At 33.5% G+C, this 24532-nt stretch overlaps 2 protein-coding genes across 2 annotated transcripts in view; one reads left to right on the top strand and one right to left on the bottom strand.

The window, feature by feature from the left end:
• Positions 1–24532, bottom strand: part of LOC123311362 — a 1278848-nt gene that overhangs the window by 455130 nt on the left and 799186 nt on the right. The window lies entirely within an intron of this gene.
• LOC123311367 lies at positions 21235–23579 on the top strand. The gene is made up of 2 exons (XM_044895275.1): positions 21235–22730; positions 22791–23579. The coding sequence occupies exon 1, from the start codon at positions 21357–21359 to the stop codon at positions 22500–22502; it is 1146 nt and encodes a 381-aa protein (XP_044751210.1). The 5' UTR covers positions 21235–21356; the 3' UTR covers positions 22503–22730; positions 22791–23579.

Below are 24532 nucleotides of genomic sequence, written 5' to 3'. Positions count from 1 at the left end.
CGTTTTGCCTTGTTTTTTAGCTTGTTAGATTCAGGAGGCTTCAGGGATCAACATATCAAAAAATCGTTTTGAGGTCACATCGCACCCCGTTTATGTACTGAACAATCTTTTAGTTCGAGTGTATATCACTGGCGCTAGTGTGCCGAGCTGTATATAGAAGAATTGCTCTGCGGGACTCTTTGCTGGTTAGCACCTCCGAAAATGGCAACGTTGTACCGTACAAGCAGATGTAGACAGGCGGAATATCAGTATACGGAGGAATTAAGTAAACAGAGGCGCAGCGCGCTATCTCCTCCATAATTGCAATCCAGGCGGCATATCTCAACAATTTTTATCGCATTCTTTTGTAGGGGAAAGAATCACGTGAAAGAAAACCAATCTTAGCTCTCTCGAATGGGATTATGACTGTATACATTTCATCGTGTGTATCTATGCATCCGTTGAACTTCTTTCATCTCAAGCTAACACCATAATTCTGAATTTGGCGATTTAATTACTTACTTGAAAACAAATCGATTTGAATCTTGTACATAATAGTGATTCTTTCTATGAAAATGATCTATATAGATAATACCACTCATTAGAATAACGAATAAATCAGTAATGTTCTTAGAACATAGAATAACAGGAAGGAGCTTTTCTAGGTACACCTAGAGGTAAAATATATCTATATATACTATGAAGAACTTTCTTTCAGCTCGAACTTTCGATATTCATTTATATCAACATCGATAGCACTACAAAAAGTGTATCACTCACAAGAGCGTAATGCTCTATGTAGGGAAACGGCTTAAATGGATGATACCAGATAGTTTTTTGTTAAGAATGTACAACTACCTGCAAGATAACACAACAGGAGAAAAATTATTCATTGTTTCAAACACTTGTTAAAATACATATCGGGCTAAAAACCCTGAATCTACGCCAACACGAATCACGAATTTGTACAATTGGAGATATTTCAAGCTATTCCGTCTCTGGTTTCTGCATGATTTTATCGGGCCAAATGTTGCCTTGTTTCGGCCGGTTTGATAACCACTGATAGGAAATATTGACGAATTTTCAATGAAGTGTGAGAAATTTTTGAATTTCTTTTTCCTATTTTCTAATGAATAACCACTGATATATCTATGGGAGATGATTCCCCAACATGAGGGTTTCTCAAACAACTGAAGAACAGAAGAATCTTCACTTGGAAGGCCGAACCTAGTCGAAAGACCTTCATGGTCATAAGATTTGGAATACTATTAATTCCACTACTGGGTAAACTGAGCTTACCTTCACCCACCTGAAGATGTTATTGTGTCGTGGTTCAAAACTAATTTTGTAAAATCGTATTATCTATTTTGAGTTCAATTGTGGATCTTCATCCAGTATCAGTCACATCAATTCAATATATCTCTATAATTCTGAATTTGGCGAAATAATTCATTACCTACCTGGGCCTTCAGCTGAGCTATGTTATTTTTGTTGTTTTATTATTGTGCATTATTTCTCGTTATCATGTAAAATGGTTGTACCGTTTAAATAAATAAATTCTTTCTATGAAAATTATTTATATAGATAATACTTCCTATTAGAATAACGAATAATCAGAAATGTTACATTGCATATAAAAAAATGAGCTGTTCAGAGAAAGGAGAATACTTTTTGGAAAAGAATATTCAGAAGTACAGGCCGATCCTTAGGCGTGCCGAATTCCTTATGTGCCGCTCCGCCCGCTCCAAAGACAAAAAATATACTTTTTTTTACATATATACGGTGTCCCAGATAAGATGAAAAACATTTTAATGTGAGATAGAGAACACCTCGAGGATTACGAAGAACCCCCACATGTAGTATCTAAGAGTTCTAGATTCTGATTTACAGGGTGTTTTTCAAATTTAAATGGAAATTGAAACCACTCTATCTCCTGAACGGAGATATTCATCCGAAATTTGATATGAAGATAGCTTCTATGAGGTTCCAGAAACTGATTTTTCGTCTTGATAGCGACAATAATTTTTTCTATCGTGTCGATATTCAACATCCTATTGATCTCATTACGAAGTGAATTTTGAATTTTTATGGATTTAATCAATTGAATCACTATTGAATGTTAATTTTAGTTTTCATTTGATCGACTACTTAGATCAGTTTTCTGAAGAGTAACTCGAGGATGGTTCTTCAACAATTATTTATTTTTAAGTAATTTAATTGGTAAAAATAAAATATAAAGTGATCGTTTTCATCCCATGATGAAGTGAATTTTATATCTTAATGAATTGCATTAAAGAATTAATTGTTCCTACATCTTTGGTTGCAGAGATGATTTTATTTGATGTTATTTTATAGAACGCACCGCACCTTTGATTTTTTCTTGTATTGGATCAAATGAAAATTGGAATAAACATTCAATAATGTATATTTAATTGATTAAATTCGTAAAGATTCAAAATTCACTTCGGTATGAGAAGAATAGAATGTTAAATATCAACACGAGAAAAAACTTATTGTCACTATCAAGAAATTGAATAAATAAAATTTACAGTTTACGCAGATATCGAGAAATCATGAAATTCATTGGGTGATTTCGCGAAATTTTAACGACAACGACTGTCCAAATTTACTGTCCTGCAAATAGAATGATATTGATTGCAGTTTTCTGGAACCTCATGGAAACTATCTCCATTCCAAATTTCGGATGAATAGGCGATTCCGTTCAGGAGATAGAGTTGTTTTAATTTCCACTCCACTCAAACTTTAAAAACACCCTGTAAATGAGAATCTATAATCTCCCATTTGGATGATGATGTCCCTGCCCTCCGACATCTTCTCTACAGATTTTTATGTTATCTAATCTACACAATAAAAATGCAATTTACATTTTTAAGTACACGCATGCAGTAACTTTAGGAAGCATCATAATTGAACCCTAGCCGTTTTTGTTTTTACGACCACGCGATTCTATTTCAAAATCTGGTAATTTTTACAAACCCTAGACATTCCTATCTCGAGTCCCTATCGATAACGATAATTGCTCTCAGATGGTGGTTTGTTCGATCTTTACATCACGTTCTTCTGAAGCAAGCATTCTTTTGTTTTTCTTTTTTTCGGTGAAAGGGAACAAGGAATATTCGATTTGACAAGATTGAAAAATTCAGTTTCATTTAATATTTTTCGTCGTCTCATTCAAAATTTGGATAATTGGAGTTAGAAAGTAATACTCAATAATTGACACTGACTGACAAATGAAGGTGGCTGTCTGAGGCCATCCCTTTTATTTGGGCGACCGCGTGCCGGACAAGCGCTGCATACCTGCTAGGATCGGCACTACCGTAATAGATAGTGATGAATATTCAATGAGAATAAGCGATTCCGAACATTTTCAGATTAATTCAAATTATTTCAGAATCGAGAGAAAAAATGCGATAAATTTTACAATATAAAAGAAATCGGCTAAAAGAACGTCGGCTGAACCCAATGTTGGTCATTGATGTGTTATTCCAGATCGAACGCTCTGTATATTTTCTTTGAATCGGATTGCTCAATGATTTTGAGGAATACTTTGCTCGGAAACATCTCTCATATTATCGATTATGTTTGAAATATTGGATTTTCCCGAAAATTTAAAAAACCCGTACCATCTCTCTGGTTTGAATTTTTTAGTGATGTATCATAAAGAAAATTACCAATTATATCGAAACAAGTGAGATTTTATGAAGAATTATTCAAAACAGATTTCATTTTTCGATAGATCATAAAGGATGTAAGGGAAAAATTAAACAAAATTGAAGTCTTTAGAAGGCCTCGAGTCAACATATTTTGAAATTGCAACCATGTTCTTGTCAAGACATGATGAATCTACAAAATGAATTTAATAATATAGATACATACTCGGATACATATGATTGATTGGTAAATTCCCAAAAGCTATGATGAACAGCGGACACTATGATGGAGGCATGATGAAAGGAGAAAGACAAAAGTTAATTTAAGTATTTTCGCATGCTGTTTTATTATTCAAAATAAATGATTCTTATAATCAACAAATCAGGTGCAATTGACATTTTTGTTTTGGTCTTCGAAACTAAACTTCTACTATCCAAAATAAGTAGGTACATAGATAAAATATATCTATATACAGGATATCTATGAACAAATGCGAAGAACTAAGGGAGATGATTCCTTAATGAAAATAATCGGGGGTAGTTCCTATAAATTTTCTTCCAAATCGACAGCCCTTCCAAAATACAGCCTTTGGAAGGCGATGACGAGTTCACAGGTTTTAATTTTTTTTACAGAAGCACTGAGTAGATTGTTACCAGTTTCAACTTCGGCAAGCTCATAGTTTAGGCGGTAAATTGCTATCGATTTTTTCAATGTGTCTCTCCCTTAAATTCAAAAATTTCTGTGAAAATGTTGAAATTTGAGTTTTTATGCTATTGTCATAGAAGTATACGAAACTAGAAGGTCGGGGGGATCCAAGATTTCGGGCCGATTCACCCTAAAAAAACATAATAAAATGAATTTCGTGAATAACTACCGAGGAGAATCCACTATTCTCCACTATAAAAAATTAGTATTATAACAATAATGTACCGACTTAATTAATGCTACGTTGCTATTACTATAAGGCCCGGTTGATCACTTCAGGATTAGGCCGACATTTAAGATGATCCTAGATTGATCTGACAGAACTGAACTGAAATGTCAAAATCAATCTAGGACAAACTTTAATCCCGAACTGAACAACTGCTATACATGTAGAGTTTCGGATTTTGCGAGAATCTACTACTTTTTCTTCAAAACAACAACTACGCTGAAGGAAATGTGATTGACTGTTAGCGACACGGAATATCAACCATCTGAATTCTGTAGTCCATACAAATTTTTTTGAACTCTCATCATACTAATATAGCAGTCTGATACTGAAATCCGTCATTTGACAAAATGAGTTGTCAGTCATAGACTGACCAACATTTTCGAAAGCTATTGATCTATTAATTAAATCGTTCTATAATTGGTCCTAAATTGACAGTCGTATTGTGAACAACGATATGCAGCGGATTATCTAAACACGAAATAAATTCTGAAATGTTTCGGATCATGAGGTTAATTGAATAAGTATCTTGTTCGTATCATTTGTTGAACTTCATTATTCTAAATATTCTTCAATGAATGAAAATATAATATCAACACACATAATTGATTTATTCGTCATCAAATAATTAAATAAATCGTTTCTCGAAAAGTTTCGAGTCTTGAGGCAAATATAATATTGAATTATTTACATCATTATTTGTCGAACTTCAAAGTTCTGAATGAATTAAAATCTAAACTTGACAATATACGAGACAGTTTCCGCAAGAGTTTCAATGAAATCTGAAAATTTTCATCATTCTAGAGCATTCTGGACATCAATAATTCTCGAATCGTCCATGGCATAAATTCAATTTTATCCAATATAACACGCAAAACGAAATGTTACTCGAACTCATCTTGAGCCATTCGTTCCTAAAAAGCTCGAATCAGGTAGAGAAGTTTGAACCCTTCGTATCAGCATTAACACGTGTTTTGCAGTAAACAGATGCCGATTTCATTTTCAACGGGCAATGTAACCAGGGTGGGGGGGATGAACCAGAGTCTCTGGATGAACGTTTCTCACAACAAGAAGAATTTGAATTTTCATATGAGGGTGAGGCATTTGTTTCAAAATTTTCAGAGTACAAGGAGTATACAGGGTGTTTCACGAGTAAACAGACAAATGAAAACCGTGAATTGAGGGCATTGCGCGGAGTTCAAAATCACCCCATATACAGGGTGTCCCAAAACTAGTGAATCAAACGTCACACCACGATAGAGTAAACCAAATATTATCGAATGACACCAACATTAGTTCAACGAAAACGTACCGTTTCCAAAATAATCAGAATTTTATTAAAACACCTAAAGTTCCCGATTTTCGAACTATTTTTCTTAATAACAGGGCCAGTTTGTGGAGAAGGATATCGATTCTAAATTATATTGAACTAAGATTATTGTTTTATCTCCCCTAATTGAAATTATTTTAAGTAGTTAATCGATAACCATAACCTAAGTCTCGACCTAAGTTGATGTTAATTGAAACAATTGTTTTTTTTACATGATTTTCAATACTCAGATTAAACAGGGGTGATAATATGGGGTAAAAACGCTATCCTTAATCACAAATTTGCCTTGTGATTGAAAAAATAGTTCGAAAATCGGCAACTTTAGGTTAGGTTTTCTCAGAAACCGTACATTTTCGCTCAACTAATGTTGGTGTCATTCGATAGTATTTGATCTACTCTATCGTGGTATGACGTTTGTTTCAATAGTTTTGGGGCACCCTATATATAGGTTTCTTCAGTGTTTTTTGAAATTTCTCGAATTTCCGTTCGGCTATAAGTCCTGAAATTCTCTATCAAGTCGACTGAAAATTTATATTTAGCCTTGAGTTGTTAATTTCATTGAAACAGAGCATTTAAATTCGACAAAAATCAGGACCGGGCTCAGTGAGGCTTTACTTAACTTCAAACTCATAAAAACAACGTGTATGTAGTTTTTTAATCATAATTTAAACTTTTTTGTTATCTGCATCATTATTGTCTCAAAATGAATTGATTTTTGGGTTGCGCCACCTGTTGATCATGTTTTAGAAGTAATTGTTTTGGTCAGACGCCTTCAAGGAATAGAGCACTTCATGAAAAATAGAAATTCTTAATTTTTTTTTCAAAGAAATGAAATGAATGTGTTCAACAATTATACCATTTTCGGTCTTCAAAATAGTCATTCACAATGATAAAATGTTTCAAAATTGATAATGCACAAATATGGATGGAAAAACTACGCTATCTTCAAACTAAATATTAAAACTTGATCTTCAGAATTAATCTATTTTTCTTTGGACAACTAGTTGTCTGAATGAAAACAAAGAAAGAAATCGCGGGGTGTCAGATCTGGAGATCTAGCAGTCCAATGTTGGGGTCCTACCCTTCTAATGAAATGACCTGAAATACTGATAAATACTTTTGCTAGTGCATGAATATCATCAATGTTTCAATAACAAATTGTAATAAGACCAGACCAATCCATAGATTTCCATAGATCCAATAATGAATATAACGGAATAAGTGAAGAACTCGAAAGTGCATTTATCATACTTATTCGAAGTGCCAATCATTACCTTCACTAAAAGACCAAATGAGGTGAAAATCAATTCGGAAAATTACTTCAGGTCCACGTTGTCCATAAAAAGCGATTCATTCGGAAGATATCAAGTTATAATTATTATTTTCATGATAGCGTAGTTTTTTATTGCTATTTTTGTTCATTATCAATAATAAAGCTTATTATCACTGTGAATGATTTATCTGAATAACCAGATATGCTATAAATATCAAAAACAATTGCAAGACATATTTTGAGAAAGAAAGAATTCATTTGAACATTTCCAATTCCATTTTTAGATTTCCACATTTGATTGGCGATCATATTCATCAATGATGTGAAAATCAATTCGAAAAATTACTTCAGGTCCACGTTGTCCATAAAAAGCGATTCATTCGGAAGATATCAAGTTATTTCCACTTCTGATTGGCGATCATATTCATACCAATAATTATTATGAAGTAAAAGTCAATATGCTGCGCTGGTTTTTTCTAGAGGCATTTCACCACCAAACAATTATTCATTAAAAATTATCCACTGATAAAGCATACCAAACTTTCATTGATTTTGAGAAAATAAATGCAGATACCTGAAAAATTGAAAATTATGACGAAAAAAACTACAAACAGAGTGTTTTGCATGAGTTTAAGTTCGAATATGGCCTCAATGAGTCCGGTGCTGTGTTCGTCAACTTTTAATGTTCTGTTTTATTGAAACTTACAAGCTTAAGCGGATAATGAGTTTTTAGCCGAATACAACTAAATTATTTGGAGTTATAGCTGAACGAAAATTCGGGAAATTTGAATAAACTCCTCTGTATATCGGAAACGGAATGCCCAAGACACACATATGAGGTGTTTTTGAACTCAACTCAATGCCCTCTATTCACGGTTTTCGTTTGTCCGTTTACTTGTGAAACACCCTGTGTACTGAAAAATCGCAAAAGACTCCTCGAGCAATTAAGAAATGCCATTAAATCAAGGAGTTTATTTTGATGCGCTATGATGAAAAATGTCAATATCCAGTTATTATTATTATTTATATAATTATATCTCGAAAACCAAGGCACTTTTACCAAACGTAAAATATATTTATCTGAAGCGCCATAGAGTCCTCTACCCGCAGGATCCATATTATCCATTCATTACGCCACACCCTGTATAATTATTATCATTATATCAATGTATTGAAAATAAACAGACATGAATACGAGCCAGTTGTTTTGTGAGGTGAAGCTCCTCTTGCTTCAAACTTCTTCTAATTATTTTGACTACCATTCACGCAAGATGATTTTTGTTGAAGAATTCAACATTCTTGTAATTATCCGTTCATTTCTTCAAGAGATACCCATTCCCTACCACCTTTGATTATTCAACTCAATGCTAACACTGCATCAAATGCATTTCATCTTCGGGTTGATTTTTTTGAATTCTACAACTGATGTAACGTCTTCAACCTCCAGCCAAAGAAGATAAACAACAGTAACTCTCCTCAAGCTACTGATCACTTGTATTTTCCATATAAATAAATAGATTTGGTATGTCTTCAATCAGTTTGTATAAACGTCAATTATGTTCGTTACATATTTTCGACTTGATATTTTCCGAAGTGATTTAACATTGTCATGAAATACGTAATTACTGAGAGTCTCACGTAGAACGGACTACGTAGCACTGATTTAAAACTCAAGAATGTTTTGACAAGCTTCTTAACCCAACATTTTCGTATCATACAGAGTGAAAGGTATCCAATATTCATGGCCAATCCAGTGCTAAAATGAAAGTGAATGAAGTATAGAAGCTGAAAGTAAAACGTATATCTTTATCGATTCATTCGGGAAAAACATTTATATGGAGTTCCTGATGTCGTTAATATAATGCCCAAAAATTAGACTACTATTTCATACCAGAACAAATTCGGTAAAATTGTCTTTTGAATTAATCTTATATGTCACGAAAAATTTCATTTTCATGCATCATTCATTTTGGGACCTATATGGTATTAAACTCCCCTATCGGACGAAGTATCGTAGACATAAGCATATTTATTCAAAACTGTCCAAATTCATTCACACCGAGATCACGAACCTTATCAATCAATTATCAGCGTATGAAGTTTATTAATATTAGTATCGTTCTCGAACTATTTACAGGTTCCAATATGTGTGAATGAATCGGAAGAGCAGCTGTATTCTATATATGAGTAGAATTCGAGCTGTCTTACTTTCTGTCCTCCTAAAATCTGGCAACGTTGCGGGAGGTGAGAGCGCACTACTAATAAGAAATATATGCGGAGGTAGTAAGGTCTGATTCGTTTGAAGAAAAATTTGTCGATGAAAATCTTTTCCCCTCTTTAGGTACCCCTGTTATTTACCTTCCCCTCTACATATATAAACAAAAATTATTCCAATTATATAACTGCTTCACCCGGAGGTCAGGTCGCCCAATGAACTTAACGGAGGTAGCAGCGCACTACGGGTTCATATATATATATATATATATATATATATATATATATATATATATTAAGAGTTTAAATAAACCAATTATCAGTCTATTCCCTGAACATCAATATATATATATATAAATTCGACGATAAGGGTCTATCGACTCTGGTTTGGGGAGTGAATGAGGTACTCTTTATTCTACGCCAAGCTTTCGCATTTCTTTAATGCTTCTTCAGGGCTTCTACAAGGACAAAATAATACATGTAATCAATAATGTTAAACAATCTAAAACACAACTCACTGAATGCGAGGTTTTGTATAAACATACACCTGTCATGAACCATACGTTAAAAACAATATAAAACTATCCTTATTACTTTCATCTTGGAATTTCTTTGGTTTCAAAACGACATATAAAAATTCTCATACACACTTTACGATCCTTCAGCACGAAAAAATTTTTTTCTTGGTTATGTTACCTGTTCTATGAAACGTCGTCTGTTGCCCAACTCTATGCTCCTTGTTTTCTCTACTCATCTACAGGACCGTCATAAAAGCCACTCATTTCCAACTTCTCTAACAAATAACTGTATATGGAACTCAGTTTATTTGTATCCGTCTTTTTGTTTAGAGTGTTTTTTTCTTTGTTTATATTTATCATCTCGTGTATCAATCTCTTCTGGTAATTACTTTCTGTTTTTAATATCTCCACATTTTCAAAATCTATATGATGATCCAGACTATGTGCATGAGCAGCCAAAGCACATCTTTCTGGATATTTTCTTATATCCGACTTATGTAGCGTCATTCTACTTTTTACCCATTGTGAGGTGTGTCCAATATAACATTTATCGCAGTTTTCACAATTTATTTTGTAAACTACATTACTTTGTAGGGGTGTTGGTATAGGGTCTTTTATTTTGGTATACAAGGACCTTATGGTTTTTTGGTTATAAACTGCAATTTTGACATTATCTTCTCTAAACACATTTTTCAATTTTCCTGTTAAGTTAGTAATATTAGGGTACGATGCATAATGTGTCCTAGTTGTTGTCATATTTTGTTCTTCTGTCTGTCCAGTCTGTGTTTCACTGTTTGCATACAATAGTTTCTTTAACATGCTGTTAGGGTATGCATTTTCTCTAAGGATATGATGTAGTTTTCTTATTCCTTCTTCTATGAATGACTTATGACATATTTTTGATATCCTTTTTTTCATTTGATTTATTGTGTTGATTTTTACATTTATGTTTTGGTCTGAATAGAAATGAATGATCTTATCTGAATGAGTGTTCTTTCTGTACCATTTCAACTTTACTTTATTGTCATGTCTATATGCTCTGGTGTCTAGGAATGGTACTGACTGTTGTGTATCTTCTGTTTCTAATGTGAACTGTATATCTGCGCAGAGAGAGTTGAAACAATCAAGTGTAAGTTGGATTTCTGTTTCTGGTACTATCATAAAAAGGTCATCTACAAATTTCTTCAATATTAGAACAGTATACGGTAACTTAGGTAAGGTCAAGTGCAATTGATGGTCCATAACATATTGTGCCAAGATGGGGGATAACTTGGACCCCATTGCGCATCCAAAAACTTGTCGATAAAATTCTCCCTGGAACGTACAATAATTGTTTTCAAGGAGAAAGGTGACTACTTCCATAAATAATTCCATATCTATTTTGGTGTGTTGTTTTATATTGTTCCACTCAAGCTTAAGAACTTCAATAATTTTACTCTTTTCTAGATTTCCGAATAGATTCACAACGTCGAGGGATATCAGTCTATGATCGTCTGGTATTTCAAAGTCATTGATTTCTTGTGCATACTGGAATGTGTCTTTTACATAGTATTTATTGTCAGTATTGTATGCACTTTTCAGCGTATCCGCCATAAATTTAGACAATGAATTCATTGGACTTCCTATGCTGGAAATAATTGGTCTCAGTGGGTTTCCCTCTTTATGTAGTTTTGGGTTTCCATAAATTCTTGGGGCTACAGTGTTGTATGATTTCATTTCTTTGGCCTCTTGGGATGTTATATATTTTCGCTGTTTCAACATTTCTATGTATGAGTTACACTTTTTTTGGATCGTTTGTGTTGGGTCTCTTGGTAGCTTTGTGAAGTCCTCCGAATGTAGTATAGTTTGCATTTTTTCCTTATATGTTTGCCGGTTCATAATCACAGTTGTACCACCCTTGTCACTATTCAAAACAACAAGGTCGTCGTTGTTCTTCAGAAATTCTTTTGTTTCCTTAAACCATTTATTTGTTGGGTTTTTGTTTTCTATGTCTCTATGTAAGTAATTAGTGACAATATTTGTGAACCTGGCTCTTTGTATGTCTTTTCGTTCATTTTCAATACCTCGCAGAATATATTCTGTGTCTGCAATTAGATTCTCTATGTTACATCTCTTTTTGTTGTTGGAATGCTGAACTTTGAACCCAAGGATAGAAGGCTGCTCACTGTTGTTGGTATCTGTTTTTCAGACAAATTTCTTAACCATTTTTCTTGTGTTTTTATGTACTGAATATTTTCCCTGCTGAGGTCTTTTATCTTCTTTAGGTTTCCTTCCTTGATTTTGTGAAATCTCGTGTTATATGCTATACTTAGTCTTCTCTTATATTCCACAAGAATGTATTCCGGTAGATTTTCTAACTTTCTCTGTATTTCCTCTATGTACTTTTTCAACTTGTTCACCTTTTGGTTTACTTGACACAATTCTAGGTTGAGGATCTTCTTATTCGTTTTGTCATTGAATTGTTTTATTTTCTTGTTTAGTCTATTATTGTTATACTCGAAAAGACTCATCACACTTTTCAAATTTGATGTGATATGTTTTGGAACGATTCCCTGTCTTTTACATTCCAAAAGAAATATACGTCGGTTCACAGCTGATGCCAACTTGTTGTTCGTTGTACTCCATATCTTCAAATATTTAGTTGTTTCATGTCCATAATCTCTGCTGATATCTTCGAAGAAACCCATTACTATATGATCACTGTAGTTATAAGAGCCTTTTAATAATATAAATTCGACGATAAGGGTCTATCGACTCTGGTTTGGGGAGTGAATGAGGTACTCTTTATTCTACGCCAAGCTTTCGCATTTCTTTAATGCTTCTTCAGGGCTTCTACAAGGACAAAATAATACATGTAATCAATAATGTTAAACAATCTAAAACACAACTCACTGAATGCGAGGTTTTGTATAAACATACACCTGTCATGAACCATACGTTAAAAACAATATAAAACTATCCTTATTACTTTCATCTTGGAATTTCTTTGGTTTCAAAACGACATATAAAAATTCTCATACACACTTTACGATCCTTCAGCACGAAAAAATTTTTTTCTTGGTTATGTTACCTGTTCTATGAAACGTCGTCTATTGCCCAACTCTATGCTCCTTGTTTTCTCTACTCATCTACAGGACCGTCATAAAAGCCACTCATTTCCAACTTCTCTAACAAATAACTGTATATGGAACTCAGTTTATTTGTATCCGTCTTTTTGTTTAGAGTGTTTTTTTCTTTGTTTATATTTATCATCTCGTGTATCAATCTCTTCTGGTAATTACTTTCTGTTTTTAATATCTCCACATTTTCAAAATCTATATGATGATCCGGACTATGTGCATGAGCAGCCAAAGCACATCTTTCTGGATATTTTCTTATATCCGACTTATGTAGCGCCATTCTACTTTTTACCCATTGTGAGGTGTGTCCAATATAACATTTATCGCAGTTTTCACAATTTATTTTGTAAACTACATTACTTTGTAGGGGTGTTGGTATAGGGTCTTTTATTTTGGTATACAAGGACCTTATGGTTTTTTGGTTATAAACTGCAATTTTGACATTATCTTCTCTAAACACATTTTTCAATTTTCCTGTTAAGTTAGTAATATTAGGGTACGATGCATAATGTGTCCTAGTTGTTGTCATATTTTGTTCTTCTGTCTGTCCAGTCTGTGTTTCACTGTTTGCATACAATAGTTTCTTTAACATGCTGTTAGGGTATGCATTTTCTCTAAGGATATGATGTAGTTTTCTTATTCCTTCTTCTATGAATGACTTATGACATATTTTTGATATCCTTTTTTTCATTTGATTTATTGTGTTGATTTTTACATTTATGTTTTGGTCTGAATAGAAATGAATGATCTTATCTGAATGAGTGTTCTTTCTGTACCATTTCAACTTTACTTTATTGTCATGTCTATATGCTCTGGTGTCTAGGAATGGTACTGACTGTTGTGTATCTTCTGTTTCTAATGTGAACTGTATATCTGCGCAGAGAGAGTTGAAACAATCAAGTGTAAGTTGGATTTCTGTTTCTGGTACTATCATAAAAAGGTCATCTACAAATTTCTTCAATATTAGAACAGTATACGGTAACTTAGGTAAGGTCAAGTTCAATTGATGGTCCATAACATATTGTGCCAAGATGGGGGATAACTTGGACCCCATTGCGCATCCAAAAACTTGTCGATAAAATTCTCCCTGGAACGTACAATAATTGTTTTCAGGGAGAAAGGTGACTACTTCCATAAATAATTCCATATCTATTTTGGTGTGTTGTTTTATATTGTTCCACTCAAGCTTAAGAACTTCAATAATTTTACTCTTTTCTAGATTTCCGAATAGATTCACAACGTCGAGGGATATCATGACATGAAACAACTAAATATTTGAAGATATGGAGTACAACGAACAACAAGTTGGCATCAGCTGTGAACCGACGTATATTTCTTTTGGAATGTAAAAGACAGGGAATCGTTCCAAAACATATCACATCAAATTTGAAAAGTGTGATGAGTCTTTTCGAGTATAACAATAATAGACTAAACAAGAAAATAAAACAATTCAATGACAAAACGAATAAGAAGATCCTCAACCTAGAATTGTGTCAAGTAAACCAAAAGGTGAACAAGTTGAAAAAGTACATAGAGGAAATACAGAGAAAGTTAGAAAATCTACCGGAATACATTCTTGTGGAATATAAGAGAAGACTAAGTATAGCATATAACACGAGATTTCACAAAATCAAGGAAGGAAACCTAAAGAAGATAAAAGACCTCAGCAGGGAAAATATTCAGTACATAAAAACACAAGAAAAATGGTTAAGAAATTTGTCTGAAAAACAGATACCAACAACAGTGAGCAGCCTTCTATCCTTGGGTTCAAAGTTCAGCATTCCAACAACAAAAAGAGATGTCAACATAGAGAATCTAATTGCAGACACAGAATATATTCTGCGAGGTATTGAAAATGAACGAAAAGACATACAAAGAGCCAGGTTCACAAATATTGTCACTAATTACTTACATAGAGACATAGAAAACAAAAACCCAACAAATAAATGGTTTAAGGAAACAAAAGAATTTCTGAAGAACAACGACGACCTTGTTGTTTTGAATAGTGACAAGGGTGGTACAACTGTGATTATGAACCGGCAAACATATAAGGAAAAAATGCAAACTATACTACATTCGGAGGACTTCACAAAGCTACCAAGAGACCCAACACAAACGATCCAAAAAAAGTGTAACTCATACATAGAAATGTTGAAACAGCGAAAATATATAACATCCCAAGAGGCCAAAGAAATGAAATCATACAACACTGTAGCCCCAAGAATTTATGGAAACCCAAAACTACATAAAGAGGGAAACCCACTGAGACCAATTATTTCCAGCATAGGAAGTCCAATGAATTCATTGTCTAAATTTATGGCGGATACGCTGAAAAGTGCATACAATACTGACAATAAATACTATGTAAAAGACACATTCCAGTATGCACAAGAAATCAATGACTTTGAAATACCAGACGATCATAGACTGATATCCCTCGACGTTGTGAATCTATTCGGAAATCTAGAAAAGAGTAAAATTATTGAAGTTCTTAAGCTTGAGTGGAACAATATAAAACAACACACCAAAATAGATATGGAATTATTTATGGAAGTAGTCACCTTTCTCCTTGAAAACAATTATTGTACGTTCCAGGGAGAATTTTATCGACAAGTTTTTGGATGCGCAATGGGGTCCAAGTTATCCCCCATCTTGGCACAATATGTTATGGACCATCAATTGAACTTGACCTTACCTAAGTTACCGTATACTGTTCTAATATTGAAGAAATTTGTAGATGACCTTTTTATGATAGTACCAGAAACAGAAATCCAACTTACACTTGATTGTTTCAACTCTCTCTGCGCAGATATACAGTTCACATTAGAAACAGAAGATACACAACAGTCAGTACCATTCCTAGACACCAGAGCATACAGACATGACAATAAAGTAAAGTTGAAATGGTACAGAAAGAACACTCATTCAGATAAGATCATTCATTTCTATTCAGACCAAAACATAAATGTAAAAATCAACACAATAAATCAAATGAAAAAAAGGATATCAAAAATATGTCATAAGTCATTCATAGAAGAAGGAATAAGAAAACTACATCATATCCTTAGAGAAAATGCATACCCTAACAGCATGTTAAAGAAACTATTGTATGCAAACAGTGAAACACAGACTGGACAGACAGAAGAACAAAATATGACAACAACTAGGACACATTATGCATCGTACCCTAATATTACTAACTTAACAGGAAAATTGAAAAATGTGTTTAGAGAAGATAATGTCAAAATTGCAGTTTATAACCAAAAAACCATAAGGTCCTTGTATACCAAAATAAAAGACCCTATACCAACACCCCTACAAAGTAATGTAGTTTACAAAATAAATTGTGAAAACTGCGATAAATGTTATATTGGACACACCTCACAATGGGTAAAAAGTAGAATGGCGCTACATAAGTCGGATATAAGAAAATATCCAGAAAGATGTGCTTTGGCTGCTCATGCACATAGTCTGGATCATCATATAGATTTTGAAAATGTGGAGATATTAAAAACAGAAAGTAATTACCAGAAGAGATTGATACACGAGATGATAAATATAAACAAAGAAAAAAACACTCTAAACAAAAAGACGGATACAAATAAACTGAGTTCCATATACAGTTATTTGTTAGAGAAGTTGGAAATGAGTGGCTTTTATGACGGTCCTGTAGATGAGTAGAGAAAACAAGGAGCATAGAGTTGGGCAACAGACGACGTTTCATAGAACAGGTAACATAACCAAGAAAAAAATTTTTTCGTGCTGAAGGATCGTAAAGTGTGTATGAGAATTTTTATATGTCGTTTTGAAACCAAAGAAATTCCAAGATGAAAGTAATAAGGATAGTTTTATATTGTTTTTAACGTATGGTTCATGACAGGTGTATGTTTATACAAAACCTCGCATTCAGTGAGTTGTGTTTTAGATTGTTTAACATTATTGATTACATGTATTATTTTGTCCTTGTAGAAGCCCTGAAGAAGCATTAAAGAAATGCGAAAGCTTGGCGTAGAATAAAGAGTACCTCATTCACTCCCCAAACCAGAGTCGATAGACCCTTATCGTCGAATTTATATTATTAAAAGGCTCTTATAACTACAGTGATCATATAGTAATGGGTTTCTTCGAAGATATCAGCAGAGATTATGGACATGAAACAACTAAATATTTGAAGATATGGAGTACAACGAACAACAAGTTGGCATCAGCTGTGAACCGACGTATATTTCTTTTGGAATGTAAAAGACAGGGAATCGTTCCAAAACATATCACATCAAATTTGAAAAGTGTGATGAGTCTTTTCGAGTATAACAATAATAGACTAAACAAGAAAATAAAACAATTCAATGACAAAACGAATAAGAAGATCCTCAACCTAGAATTGTGTCAAGTAAACCAAAAGGTGAACAAGTTGAAAAAGTACATAGAGGAAATACAGAGAAAGTTAGAAAATCTACCGGAATACATTCTTGTGGAATATAAGAGAAGACTAAGTATAGCATATAACACGAGATTTCACAAAATCAAGGAAGGAAACCTAAAGAAGATAAAAGACCTCAGCAGGGAAAATATTCAGTACATAAAAACACAAGAAAAATGGTTAAGAAATTTGTCTGAAAAACAGATACCAACAACAGTGAGCAGCCTTCTATCCTTGGGTTCAAAGTTCAGCATTCCAACAACAAAAAGAGATGTCAACATAGAGAATCTAATTGCAGACACAGAATATATTCTGCGAGGTATTGAAAATGAACGAAAAGACATACAAAGAGCCAGGTTCACAAATATTGTCACTAATTACTTACATAGAGACATAGAAAACAAAAACCCAACAAATAAATGGTTTAAGGAAACAAAAGAATTTCTGAAGAACAACGACGACCTTGTTGTTTTGAATAGTGACAAGGGTGGTACAACTGTGATTATGAACCGGCAAACATATAAGGAAAAAATGCAAACTATACTACATTCGGAGGACTTCACAAAGCTACCAAGAGACCCAACACAAACGATCCAAAAAAAGTGTAACTCATACATAGAAATGTTGAAACAGCGAAAATATATAACATCCCAAGAGGCCAAAGAAATGAAATCATACAACACTGTAGCCCCAAGAATTTATGGAAACCCAAAACTACATAAAGAGGGAAACCCACTGAGACCAATTATTTCCAGCATAGGAAGTCCAATGAATTCATTGTCTAAATTTATGGCGGATACGCTGAAAAGTGCATACAATACTGACAATAAATACTATGTAAAAGACACATTCCAGTATGCACAAGAAATCAATGACTTTGAAATACCAGACGATCATAGACTGATATCCCTCGACGTTGTGAATCTATTCGGAAATCTAGAAAAGAGTAAAATTATTGAAGTTCTTAAGCTTGAGTGGAACAATATAAAACAACACACCAAAATAGATATGGAATTATTTATGGAAGTAGTCACCTTTCTCCTTGAAAACAATTATTGTACGTTCCAGGGAGAATTTTATCGACAAGTTTTTGGATGCGCAATGGGGTCCAAGTTATCTCCCATCTTGGCACAATATGTTATGGACCATCAATTGAACTTGACCTTACCTAAGTTACCGTATACTGTTCTAATATTGAAGAAATTTGTAGATGACCTTTTTATGATAGTACCAGAAACAGAAATCCAACTTACACTTGATTGTTTCAACTCTCTCTGCGCAGATATACAGTTCACATTAGAAACAGAAGATACACAACAGTCAGTACCATTCCTAGACACCAGAGCATACAGACATGACAATAAAGTAAAGTTGAAATGGTACAGAAAGAACACTCATTCAGATAAGATCATTCATTTCTATTCAGACCAAAACATAAATGTAAAAATCAACACAATAAATCAAATGAAAAAAAGGATATCAAAAATATGTCATAAGTCATTCATAGAAGAAGGAATAAGAAAACTACATCATATCCTTAGAGAAAATGCATACCCTAACAGCATGTTAAAGAAACTATTGTATGCAAACAGTGAAACACAGACTGGACAGACAGAAGAACAAAATATGACAACAACTAGGACACATTATGCATCGTACCCTAATATTACTAACTTAACAGGAAAATTGAAAAATGTGTTTAGAGAAGATAATGTCAAAATTGCAGTTTATAACCAAAAAACCATAAGGTCCTTGTATACCAAAATAAAAGACCCTATACCAACACCCCTACAAAGTAATGTAGTTTACAAAATAAATTGTGAAAACTGCGATAAATGTTATATTGGACACACCTCACAATGGGTAAAAAGTAGAATGGCGCTACATAAGTCGGATATAAGAAAATATCCAGAAAGATGTGCTTTGGCTGCTCATGCACATAGTCTGGATCATCATATAGATTTTGAAAATGTGGAGATATTAAAAACAGAAAGTAATTACCAGAAGAGATTGATACACGAGATGATAAATATAAACAAAGAAAAAAACACTCTAAACAAAAAACGGATACAAATAAACTGAGTTCCATATACAGTTATTTGTTAGAGAAGTTGGAAATGAGTGGCTTTTAAGACGGTCCTGTAGATGAGTAGAGAAAACAAGGAGCATAGAGTTGGGCAACAGACGACGTTTCATAGAACAGGTAACATAACCAAGAAAAAAATTTTTTCGTGCTGAAGGATCGTAAAGTGTGTATGAGAATTTTTATATGTCGTTTTGAAACCAAAGAAATTCCAAGATGAAAGTAATAAGGATAGTTTTATATTGTTTTTAACGTATGGTTCATGACAGGTGTATGTTTATACAAAACCTCGCATTCAGTGAGTTGTGTTTTAGATTGTTTAACATTATTGATTACATGTATTATTTTGTCCTTGTAGAAGCCCTGAAGAAGCATTAAAGAAATGCGAAAGCTTGGCGTAGAATAAAGAGTACCTCATTCACTCCCCAAACCAGAGTCGATAGACCCTTATCGTCGAATTTATATTATTAAAAGGCTCTTATAACTACAGTGATCATATAGTAATGGGTTTCTTCGAAGATATCAGCAGAGATTATGGACATGAAACAACTAAATATTTGAAGATATGGAGTACAACGAACAACAAGTTGGCATCAGCTGTGAACCGACGTATATTTCTTTTGGAATGTAAAAGACAGGGAATCGTTCCAAAACATATCACATCAAATTTGAAAAGTGTGATGAGTCTTTTCGAGTATAACAATAATAGACTAAACAAGAAAATAAAACAATTCAATGACAAAACGAATAAGAAGATCCTCAACCTAGAATTGTGTCAAGTAAACCAAAAGGTGAACAAGTTGAAAAAGTACATAGAGGAAATACAGAGAAAGTTAGAAAATCTACCGGAATACATTCTTGTGGAATATAAGAGAAGACTAAGTATAGCATATAACACGAGATTTCACAAAATCAAGGAAGGAAACCTAAAGAAGATAAAAGACCTCAGCAGGGAAAATATTCAGTACATAAAAACACAAGAAAAATGGTTAAGAAATTTGTCTGAAAAACAGATACCAACAACAGTGAGCAGCCTTCTATCCTTGGGTTCAAAGTTCAGCATTCCAACAACAAAAAGAGATGTCAACATAGAGAATCTAATTGCAGACACAGAATATATTCTGCGAGGTATTGAAAATGAACGAAAAGACATACAAAGAGCCAGGTTCACAAATATTGTCACTAATTACTTACATAGAGACATAGAAAACAAAAACCCAACAAATAAATGGTTTAAGGAAACAAAAGAATTTCTGAAGAACAACGACGACCTTGTTGTTTTGAATAGTGACAAGGGTGGTACAACTGTGATTATGAACCGGCAAACATATAAGGAAAAAATGCAAACTATACTACATTCGGAGGACTTCACAAAGCTACCAAGAGACCCAACACAAACGATCCAAAAAAAGTGTAACTCATACATAGAAATGTTGAAACAGCGAAAATATATAACATCCCAAGAGGCCAAAGAAATGAAATCATACAACACTGTAGCCCCAAGAATTTATGGAAACCCAAAACTACATAAAGAGGGAAACCCACTGAGACCAATTATTTCCAGCATAGGAAGTCCAATGAATTCATTGTCTAAATTTATGGCGGATACGCTGAAAAGTGCATACAATACTGACAATAAATACTATGTAAAAGACACATTCCAGTATGCACAAGAAATCAATGACTTTGAAATACCAGACGATCATAGACTGATATCCCTCGACGTTGTGAATCTATTCGGAAATCTAGAAAAGAGTAAAATTATTGAAGTTCTTAAGCTTGAGTGGAACAATATAAAACAACACACCAAAATAGATATGGAATTATTTATGGAAGTAGTCACCTTTCTCCTTGAAAACAATTATTGTACGTTCCAGGGAGAATTTTATCGACAAGTTTTTGGATGCGCAATGGGGTCCAAGTTATCCCCCATCTTGGCACAATATGTTATGGACCATCAATTGAACTTGACCTTACCTAAGTTACCGTATACTGTTCTAATATTGAAGAAATTTGTAGATGACCTTTTTATGATAGTACCAGAAACAGAAATCCAACTTACACTTGATTGTTTCAACTCTCTCTGCGCAGATATACAGTTCACATTAGAAACAGAAGATACACAACAGTCAGTACCATTCCTAGACACCAGAGCATATAGACATGACAATAAAGTAAAGTTGAAATGGTACAGAAAGAACACTCATTCAGATAAGATCATTCATTTCTATTCAGACCAAAACATAAATGTAAAAATCAACACAATAAATCAAATGAAAAAAAGGATATCAAAAATATGTCATAAGTCATTCATAGAAGAAGGAATAAGAAAACTACATCATATCCTTAGAGAAAATGCATACCCTAACAGCATGTTAAAGAAACTATTGTATGCAAACAGTGAAACACAGACTGGACAGACAGAAGAACAAAATATGACAACAACTAGGACACATTATGCATCGTACCCTAATATTACTAACTTAACAGGAAAATTGAAAAATGTGTTTAGAGAAGATAATGTCAAAATTGCAGTTTATAACCAAAAAACCATAAGGTCCTTGTATACCAAAATAAAAGACCCTATACCAACACCCCTACAAAGTAATGTAGTTTACAAAATAAATTGTGAAAACTGCGATAAATGTTATATTGGACACACCTCACAATGGGTAAAAAGTAGAATGGCGCTACATAAGTCGGATATAAGAAAATATCCAGAAAGATGTGCTTTGGCTGCTCATGCACATAGTCTGGATCATCATATAGATTTTGAAAATGTGGAGATATTAAAAACAGAAAGTAATTACCAGAAGAGATTGATACACGAGATGATAAATATAAACAAAGAAAAAAACACTCTAAACAAAAAGACGGATACAAATAAACTGAGTTCCATATACAGTTATTTGTTAGAGAAGTTGGAAATGAGTGGCTTTTATGACGGTCCTGTAGATGAGTAGAGAAAACAAGGAGCATAGAGTTGGGCAACAGACGACGTTTCATAGAACAGGTAACATAACCAAGAAAAAAATTTTTTCGTGCTGAAGGATCGTAAAGTGTGTATGAGAATTTTTATATGTCGTTTTGAAACCAAAGAAATTCCAAGATGAAAGTAATAAGGATAGTTTTATATTGTTTTTAACGTATGGTTCATGACAGGTGTATGTTTATACAAAACCTCGCATTCAGTGAGTTGTGTTTTAGATTGTTTAACATTATTGATTACATGTATTATTTTGTCCTTGTAGAAGCCCTGAAGAAGCATTAAAGAAATGCGAAAGCTTGGCGTAGAATAAAGAGTACCTCATTCACTCCCCAAACCAGAGTCGATAGACCCTTATCGTCGAATTTATATTATTAAAAGGCTCTTATAACTACAGTGATCATATAGTAATGGGTTTCTTCGAAGATATCAGCAGAGATTATGGACATGAAACAACTAAATATTTGAAGATATGGAGTACAACGAACAACAAGTTGGCATCAGCTGTGAACCGACGTATATTTCTTTTGGAATGTAAAAGACAGGGAATCGTTCCAAAACATATCACATCAAATTTGAAAAGTGTGATGAGTCTTTTCGAGTATAACAATAATAGACTAAACAAGAAAATAAAACAATTCAATGACAAAACGAATAAGAAGATCCTCAACCTAGAATTGTGTCAAGTAAACCAAAAGGTGAACAAGTTGAAAAAGTACATAGAGGAAATACAGAGAAAGTTAGAAAATCTACCGGAATACATTCTTGTGGAATATAAGAGAAGACTAAGTATAGCATATAACACGAGATTTCACAAAATCAAGGAAGGAAACCTAAAGAAGATAAAAGACCTCAGCAGGGAAAATATTCAGTACATAAAAACACAAGAAAAATGGTTAAGAAATTTGTCTGAAAAACAGATACCAACAACAGTGAGCAGCCTTCTATCCTTGGGTTCAAAGTTCAGCATTCCAACAACAAAAAGAGATGTCAACATAGAGAATCTAATTGCAGACACAGAATATATTCTGCGAGGTATTGAAAATGAACGAAAAGACATACAAAGAGCCAGGTTCACAAATATTGTCACTAATTACTTACATAGAGACATAGAAAACAAAAACCCAACAAATAAATGGTTTAAGGAAACAAAAGAATTTCTGAAGAACAACGACGACCTTGTTGTTTTGAATAGTGACAAGGGTGGTACAACTGTGATTATGAACCGGCAAACATATAAGGAAAAAATGCAAACTATACTACATTCGGAGGACTTCACAAAGCTACCAAGAGACCCAACACAAACGATCCAAAAAAAGTGTAACTCATACATAGAAATGTTGAAACAGCGAAAATATATAACATCCCAAGAGGCCAAAGAAATGAAATCATACAACACTGTAGCCCCAAGAATTTATGGAAACCCAAAACTACATAAAGAGGGAAACCCACTGAGACCAATTATTTCCAGCATAGGAAGTCCAATGAATTCATTGTCTAAATTTATGGCGGATACGCTGAAAAGTGCATACAATACTGACAATAAATACTATGTAAAAGACACATTCCAGTATGCACAAGAAATCAATGACTTTGAAATACCAGACGATCATAGACTGATATCCCTCGACGTTGTGAATCTATTCGGAAATCTAGAAAAGAGTAAAATTATTGAAGTTCTTAAGCTTGAGTGGAACAATATAAAACAACACACCAAAATAGATATGGAATTATTTATGGAAGTAGTCACCTTTCTCCTTGAAAACAATTATTGTACGTTCCAGGGAGAATTTTATCGACAAGTTTTTGGATGCGCAATGGGGTCCAAGTTATCCCCCATCTTGGCACAATATGTTATGGACCATCAATTGAACTTGACCTTACCTAAGTTACCGTATACTGTTCTAATATTGAAGAAATTTGTAGATGACCTTTTTATGATAGTACCAGAAACAGAAATCCAACTTACACTTGATTGTTTCAACTCTCTCTGCGCAGATATACAGT

This window comes from Coccinella septempunctata, chromosome 4 (assembly GCF_907165205.1).
Source record: "Coccinella septempunctata chromosome 4, icCocSept1.1, whole genome shotgun sequence".
Lineage (NCBI taxonomy): Eukaryota > Metazoa > Arthropoda > Insecta > Coleoptera > Coccinellidae > Coccinella > Coccinella septempunctata.
The sequence above is the reverse complement of the archived record's forward strand: the minus strand, read 5'-3'. Positions and strand labels throughout refer to the sequence as shown.